The sequence below is a fragment of the Falco peregrinus genome, chromosome 3, assembly GCF_023634155.1.
Source record: "Falco peregrinus isolate bFalPer1 chromosome 3, bFalPer1.pri, whole genome shotgun sequence".
NCBI classification, from domain to species: domain Eukaryota; kingdom Metazoa; phylum Chordata; class Aves; order Falconiformes; family Falconidae; genus Falco; species Falco peregrinus.
The window spans coordinates 30389105-30397984 of record NC_073723.1 but is presented as its reverse complement, the minus strand read 5'-3'; the positions used below and the strand labels follow the sequence as shown (position 1 = coordinate 30397984).

Here is an 8880-nt window from a genome sequence, read left to right as displayed (position 1 = left end):
AATGGAGTATAGAAGCATAATCAGGAAAAGTTTGTTCCCAGAACAGACAAGCACAGTTTTAGAGATGCAATCATAATTTATTCTTATTAAATGGGATATATATTTTTTTAAAAATCAAAACAGTCAAAGTTGAATTGCTATGAAAAAGGTTACAGGTTACTCATTTACAGCTGATTAATAAAGTTAGCGCTTTACTTCAGAATAGCATAATTTTCTTCTTTCTGAAATTAGTATTAACTTTCTTAAGCAATTGCTTCCATATGAAAAAAATGTGAGTCCCAACAGGAATCTATTCTGTAAAGTTTAACACAGTTCAGAAACAAATACAACAAAATTCCCCAAAACACCAAAGCGAAGATGCACACTATGCAATTCAAGTGTTCTGTCTTATATGAGAAAAAATGAAAGAAATGGGAAAATTGTTATGAAAAGCTTACTATTACAAATCATTAGTTTTCCGTATCCAGATCACCCACAGTATAGCTGTCATACATTCACCCAAGTGTGTACTTTAATACCTGAATATCCAGTCACCAGCACAAACTAAGGGCCCTGTCCTGCAATCGGGCTCAGCTGATTTTAGCAGGAGGTTTCAGGGTCTTCCAGTAGAGAATTCACTGTAAGCTCATATTTTAGAGAATCCAAGGCCACAATCCAGAAGCAAGCACCTTTCCTCAGTAAGTTTACTGATTGCAACTGTACCTAACTGCTGATAGTCAATTGTAGGAACAGACAGATGTCAGGGAGAAGTATTACATCTAAAATGGCTGTCATAGGATAGTCAGTCTCTATTTATAGTCAGGCTGAAGCATCTTGGAGGGGTCCCTGAATGGCAATAGCTTCAATCTCAACTCGGGCACCCTGTGAGAGGACAATGAGGAAACATATTAGGAGTTTAATATCTTTTTTTTTTTTTTTTTTTTTTAACAAAGCAACTGAATGTATAATACAATCTTGTATGAACAGAGTGACATTTGAGGGAGATTATACTTCTGATAACATTGCTAAATTAGTGCTAGAACTAAGAAATAGTGAAAATTCACTTTACTTAAGTATCATAGCCCCTGATTTCTAGCGTTGTAGCCATCTTTCACCATCAAGAAATCTCTCTCTCATATTGAGATATCTTATAATGTGTGGGAATAAGACCTGTATACTTAGAAAAAACTAAATACTTCAGAGTCTTCTTTCAAATAGTTGCAATTGAAGCTATTCCATAATAAGAAAAGCTGTCAGAATGCTTCAGAAGTAAGGAATTTCAGAAAACTTTTTGTAGGCGGAAAAGTGACACTTACTTTCGGCAAAGCAGCAACCTGATAGGCTGCTCTGGCTGGGAAGTTTGTCTTGAAAACTGTAATTTAAGCAGAAACATCCACCAATCACTTAACTTTGCTTGATAAAACACAGTTCAAAGTAATCTGTATAAAATGTAGTCATTGGAACAGTTTCAGGTTCAAGGCTACAGGACAAATAGTCTTCGGTGCCAGCTATCATTTCCCCATTGCTGGTTTAGGTTTTTTTGGTCACTGACTGCTCCAACATCTCAGCAAGCTACCATTCATCATCAAGAAGCCAGCTACAGCCGTGATTCTAATGGCCAGTGATAACCTGCAGTCTGCTGACACTGCATGGCCTCAACACCAACTTGGCCGAAAAAGAAAGATTAAATCAGAATGGTGATCATCCAGTTGCAAACACCAGGGAATGGGAGAGTGCTCTTTCACACAAAGAGCAAGAGGGAGAAACAGGCCCCTGCCAAGTCATGAGCAAAGATGCCAGATCTGCTTAAAGTCAACAGGGGGCCAACACTACTCATATCAAAGGCAGGCATAGGAAAAATAGTCCCTTGACCTATTCCTCCATTCCCAGTTAGGCCTGGCGCTCAAGGATATTAAAACAATGGGTCAGGGGACATGGGCCAGGACAGCAAAATAAAGGCGGGGGGGAGAAGGGTAAAGGTGCAAGAGCTGAATTCATAGACTCATAGAATAGTTCAAGTTGGAAGGGACCTTTAAAGATTATCTAGTCCAACCCAGCCCCCTGCCATGGGCAAGAACATCTTTCACTAGATCAGGCTGCTTAGAGCCCCGTCCAACCTGACTTTGAACACTTCCAAGGAATTTGTGTAATTAACTTGAAGTTTTACCAGTGAGAGTTAACACTAAGCTCAGAAACGGTAACTTTCCGTGTCCTGCACTGACAAGGCAGGATAATAGCTCACAAAGAACAGCAACTGCTGTCTTGAACTACAAGCAGGAGGCAACAAGTAACTTAAGTATCCAGCTGGTCTGTTTTTACCCTGCTTAAACACACACTTTGACATGCAGAAAAGAGTGTTGATAGCTCATCAATAACACTTCATTCAAAACCAGATGTTGCTATCTAATTAAAAACCAAAGCCATGTAAATAAGGAACTTATGTGCATACTCTCCCAAATGCTTCTGCAGAATATGGCTTACTGGAATGACCTATTTCAGTCTACATCCAGTTTTGCTGACCAAGCATTTTTTTTTGTTTGTTTTTCCCTTAAGTGGAGCAGTGTGGCTCATCCTTGTATAAAAAGTGTATGGTATTGTATAAAAAGATCCAAAGAGACTTTAAAGAAATGGAGATACAAAATCTGAAAATAAGCATTTGAAGGCTGCCTATGGTGGAACTACATAGGGATAACAGCATCTGTCAAGGTAAAGAGGCATGGAAGATCAACCTGCAGGGATGGCAGGAGCTGATCTTCACATGACAGTGAGTTAGTGGAATGGTAGGACACAAATCCACTGGAAAGTAGGCTGTGCTTGATCTGATGCTTGCAAATTAGGGTGTTTGGGTTTTTTTTACTATTAAATTTCAACTGGAATCTCGAAGATTCTGGAACTACACAATCTGAGTCATTAAAACACTTTGCCTAATGTGAATATAATTTGTTCCACAAGCCATACTAGTAAAACAGAAACAAAAAAGATCTACTTACATTGTTTGTAAATATCATTAATATCATTGAAATCCTTCATGTCTGCCATCAAAACCGTAGTCTTCACAACTAGAAATTACACAACTGCAGTTATTTTAGACCTCTGACTTGTATACAGAAGTTGAAATCTTCAGTGCATTTCTTGCTTTTATTTCATAAATTTCTCTCAAGTATTCTAAATATTTTGAAAAGTTTTGCAAACAGATGTTGACTATTAGAGTTACCACCTAAAAAAATCCGAACAGCTACTATTTAATAAAACTTTAAGGAATTAGACATTCCTGACCAGCTCTGAAAATATCCATTTTAAATTTCATTCTAAGCCCAGTTCTTCCAAGAGGCATAGAACTGATAAGCAGGTCAATTAAAAAAGCTGTTGTAAGCCAACTGTTGGCAATAAACTATATTATGTAATATCTGCTGCCAGAAGACTCCATAACAGGTCTGAAAATACAGTCTATACTAAATTTTTTACCTATGACTGCCCAAGCCAGCATTATTCCTGATTTGGCTCCACTGTTAAGAGTCCTTCCCCCCAAAAAGTATTGAAAGCTCCTAGAATATTAGCACCATAAATACAAACCTGCTTGTACCTGGAGCAAAGCCTAGGATGCTTAAAATGCCTGTAGTCAGTTGCAGCTCTGTCTATATCTGAGCTTCCCCAGTTAGAGTTAAAATATTAGCACTGTGGGCAGAAACTTCCGGTGAAAAGCAGTGTTCCATTGATACCCACCAAAAAGACTTGCATTCTGACTTATTCTTGTATTTTGTAACCCAGACTCATGATTCCTTTTGTTTCTTCCAGCTATTGATAACAACTGAATGTTTAGCAAACAGCCTTTTTGTTTTTTAAGCCCACTGCATTTTTTTTTTAATCCAGGTAAAACCAACCATTTGTTTGCCACCATCACAGCAGCACTTACCATTGCCATAATCACAGCCTGCAGCTCTCAGGATTTCTCCCATGTTTTTTAGAGCCTAATGAAAAACAAGGCAAAAATCTTTTAACTATCAGCTTGGTTGTATTTAGGTAAGTATGTAAATATATAGTTTTAATTTGGCTGCATCCACGTTATACTGTAAGTTCACCCAGCAAATCATCAACAGTCCTCAGTGAGTAAGCAAAATCAGAAATTAATAAAAGGGAACTTCTAATAAACACAAATATTAAAGCATCCATTCATTAGATGTAAATGCATGATGCAGCTCCATTTCACCCTATTACGTCACATCACCCCTTTGCTACTAAGGGAACAAAATCTTTCCCTGACTCAAGCCAGGGTTATTACTGAGGTCTTAACCTTTCTTATAAACATTGATTCTTTCATACATGAAATACAGATTCTCCCCTGCCCTCCAAGTTCTTTAGGTGGAAAATTACAGGGTTAGAATGGAAGGACTTCCTCCTGCTTTTCCCTTATTTTAGAGGGTGTGAAATGTGATCTCTAGGTGTCTTCAGTTTCTCATGAGTCTGTGTTTGACTACACACATGCTAACTCCCTTACAAGTTTATTGCTAGAAGACTTCTTACCTGCTTAGCTTCTTCCTTTGCCCCTCCAGAGACAAGCTGCCCAGTGGAAGGTTCTATACCAATCTGTCCTGCAATGTACATTGTTCGGTCTACTAGGACTGCTTGGCTGAAAACAAGTGACATTTTAGGTTTAATGTTTCCCCATCAAAACATTTAACTATCTGAAGGCACATTTCACATATTCTTCAGTAGTTTATAACATCTCAGAAAGACAGAGGACTGAGGTTTTCCATGCACAAGTCTGTACGCACAACCACACATTCAATCTGTGTATGCTTTTGGGAGAGCTGGGATTAGACCACCTATGGAAGTGCATAGCTCTGGTTTTGAGGAAATAAACCCTGATTCTTGCAAAGGCACAGGGTATGAGCACAGCAGCACAACACTAAACTGAGCTACACGGCTTCCACACTGCATAAAGCAGAGGGGAGGCAGAGTAAATAAACACAATTTTCCACAATTTTTGGACCTGCCCAGATATATATCCCACCCTAGTTTGACAGGTAGACAATACCTTTCACCTACATCTCAGCTGCAGAACGGGGTGGGGGGAAGTGGAGAAAGAAAAATCAAAAGAATGCCGATTAGAAAATTGAACATTTTTCTTCTCAAACAAGCACCATGATACTGAGTTACAGCTGTAAGTTGAAGCCCTGCACACTAATTCTCTGGCAGTATTCCTCCAGAGTCATGAATTTGGCCAGTCAGCACAACTTCTAGATCACTCCATTCCCAGAACAATCACTTTCACCAAATAACCTGAGTGACCTGTTGGGTGGGTTAATTCAGAAGATTGAAGATTTCAAGCTATTTGCAAAACATTTTTAAATAAATGTCAGGTGTGTTTTTGCTGAAGTAGAGTTGGCAATTATTAATGTCTTTAATTACCACGAAGAGATTAAAAGATTAAAACAAAGATTTAAACTATCTAGCAAACATTACACAAGGGACATAGTTTACTTCTCTTCAGCTGGTAATTAAAAATATTTCACAGAGAAATTAGGAAAAGACTCTTTTGAAAGTGTTAGTGGTGTGTCAACACTGGCTTTTTTATCTCTTCCCACTGTACAAGAAGACACATAGTTTTGACAATTCAGCAGTGTCTCAAATTACACAAAGTAGGGTTAGGCACCTCCCTGAAGCATCTAAATTAAGAGGTTAGCTTCCCTTTAATGCCAGTGGGGAAAGAAAGGGGACTCTTCCAGAGAATATTTTTATTATATCTTCTCTCTTAATTGGATTGACTCAGTTGGATTGTCTCAATCCATTGACTTCACATTGGACCAATCTAATTTAGGGACTCAATAAAAAGATTACAGTTAGGCAATCTGAAGAGTGCCATCACTCCCATCTTTTCTTTTACCCCTGTCCTAAATTCTCCTGTAATTTCACAAGGGGAAAAAATAGCCAGTAACTAAATTGCTATGGTAAAATATCTTATGTGGTGATTATTTTCTCTATTATCAACTAATGAAACCAGAGTACATCACAAAACTACACCATTTAAAGAAGAGAAACTAGTGAGTCATAGAATGGTTTGGGTTGGAAGGGTCCTTAAAGATCACCTAGTTCCACACACACCCCGCCATAGGCAGGGACACCTTCCACCAGACCAGGCTGCTCAAAGCCCCATCCAACCTGGACCTGAGCACTTCCAGGGATTGGGCATCCACAGCTGCTCTGGGCAACCTGTGCCAGTGCCTCGCCACCCTCACCATACAGGATTTCTTCCCAACATCTAATCTAAATCTACCCTCTTTTAGTTTAAAGCCATTACCCCTTCTCCTGTCACTACATGTCCCTGTAAAAAGCCCCTCCCCAGCTTCCCTTAGGCCCCTTCAGGTACTGGAAGGCCACTATAAGGTCTCCCCAGAGCCTTCTCTTCTCCAGGCTGAACAACCCCAACTCTCTCAGCCTGTCCTCATAGGAAATGTTTGAATGAATGAAGTAGTTTTCTAGCTGATGCAGTCTTGTTGATAGAAAATACATGTATGAACCAAACACATATGCTTCCCTCATTTTATTTTCTTTCCTACCATGTCTTGCTTTGTTTGAGGCACAGGCCCTCAGACCACAAACTTCTGTTTCTGTTTGAAGCACAGAAAACCATGCAACAAGAAGGCATGAGCTCTCTAAAATAAAGTCTCGTATTGGTTATTATAAAGCAAATGAAACAACAAATCATTTATCCCAACAAAGACTTTGGAGCATAGTGAATAATTAGGAAAAAACACCAACAAGCTGAAGCCTTCTCATACCAATGCCAGATCAACATCTGTAGCAGTCTTATTGGGTCCCTTTCTTTGCCCCTCAAGTTCCTTCTCTTGACAAGCTTACTGGTGGAATCTTCCATTCACTGAGACTATTAACAATTTACCAACTAAAGGGTATAATTTTACAGGAGTCAAATGCATGAGCGAAGCTCAGAGAAACTTCAACTACACAACACCCAATCATACTTCAACTGCAAATGTATCCTATAACTAGAGTCAATTGTAGCTACTCATTAATCCCTGATTCAGCAGAAATCTGGTGTGCCTAGAGTCATTCAGGTTTCAGTATACCCAAGTGCATAACTGGACAGACATTACGACATTAGAAGAATGTTATCCAGCAGAGAGATGGTGTTAAGAAGCATGCTCTTTAAAGACATGTACTGCAAAGATAATCTGATCTTTTTTACATAGATGATTGTTGACACAACAGTATCTTGGCTCCATTAACATTAATGAGATATACATATACACATACACACTCACACATATCTTTTTATATATACACCTACCTATCTCAAGGTTTAGGAAACTGGATGCAGTAAAGGAAATACAAAAATACAGTAAAAATAGGTCACCAAAAAAGCATACTGAAGGGTTGTAGCAGAACCAGGAAGGCAGCCCATACATCCCAATTCCTCATTCTCTATTAAGCCCACATTCCTCTGTTACTATGTTCAGACTCCACAGCAGAGATGTAGCAGTTCTTGTGCAACTTCTGCTCACTGGACTTTGACAAGTTTACTGAAACCAATAAACTAAGTTATTGATCAACGTACTGAAGTTAGACCCATCATACAATTAAAAGGCTGCTTAACAAGCAGTATTTCATTAAGAACTACTAAGCACAAAATGTTGGAGTGCAGTTAATCCCCAACAGAAGTGGAGAGCTATGTTGAAGGCTAAGCCAGTGGTTTGTGTGTGCACAGCTAAAGCATCACCTTCCCGTATCCTAGATGTTCTCCTCACTACAAGCCAAGCCAGGCCCCTGGCTGCCCCCAGCAACAGTTTTGTTTACAGAAGTTAACCTTCATGTCAGGGCTCTGCTTCGACACTTTGTATTTCTCCATCTTTGTAATTCCCGTAAAGGACACACAGTTTGAAGAGCAGAAAGCTCAGTTACAAAGTAACAGAGACAAAACCTGGAAGGCACTAAGATGCTACAGGGGAAAAAGTTTAGACCAAAGGAATCTGTGCTTGTATTGGGAAAACAAAGCCCAAATGCAGAATTAAAAATTCTTAGAAAATGCCTTGGTAAAAATCCCTCAGTACCTTAGCTATAAGGGTCTACTATAGTTATTGAGTATTTTTTCACACCCAAATAGCAAAGCAAAACCTTTCTCCAATTAAAAATGGGAGCACTTCTTTTTAAAATTACATTCAGAGCCATTGCAACAACTTACTTGTGAAAACAGTGAGCAACATATTACATGTTTTACAGCAGTTAAGTTTTTAGACTGAAAAGCACCTATAACCTGCTGGAAGTCACATTCAGAATAAGAGATTTGCAATTCCCAGGCAGCGAATACTCCAGCAGCCAAAGCGCATCCTGGTTTGGGCTCCACCTTCACTTCCCATCACCTCCAGAGTCAACATTCACATTTTAAACCCCTGCTTACCACTGATGTCAGAATTATTTTCCCAAACTGGCTTTTTGAGAGACATTTTAAAACTGCGCCTAAATCGCCGCCAGCCTTGCAGACCCGTCCGTGCTGTAGGACCCCAGGTGTCCCTGGGGGGTTACCGGAGGGGAGTCCGGTGCCTGATGGAGGAGCCCACCCCCACCACAGCCCTCAGGGCTGCCTGGCAGACCCCCGCCCCAGGCCCCTGCCGACGGGCAAAACCTGCTCCCGCTCGCTCCTGCTCCTTCCCAGAGACCTCCGTCTCGCTAAGGCATACCTGTAGGGACCCAACGCAGGGGGAGCCTTAGCAGTGCTGATTATTTTCTTCACGAGCGAGGCCATAACTGCCGACAACCCCCTCCTGCCCTCTCCTCAGCGAGCCGCCCGCCTGCCCCTGCCCGCCTGCTCTGCTCCGCCCCGCCCACTGGTGCCGCAGCGCCCCGCAGGGGGTTCTGGGAAATGTAGTCCCTCCGGGGCGGCGGGGT

General features: G+C 40.5%; 1 protein-coding gene across 1 annotated transcript; it reads right to left on the bottom strand.

Annotated features, from left to right (window-relative positions):
• Positions 1-56: 56 nt before the first annotated feature.
• RIDA (reactive intermediate imine deaminase A homolog) lies at positions 57-8814 on the bottom strand. The gene is made up of 6 exons (XM_005230998.4): positions 8673-8814; positions 4501-4606; positions 3893-3947; positions 2970-3038; positions 1296-1351; positions 57-861 (listed from the first exon to the last, which is right to left on the bottom strand). Exons 1-6 carry the CDS (start codon positions 8735-8737, stop codon positions 799-801), a joined length of 414 nt encoding a protein of 137 aa, XP_005231055.1. The 5' UTR covers positions 8738-8814; the 3' UTR covers positions 57-798.
• Between the last annotated feature and the right edge of the window lie 66 nt (positions 8815-8880).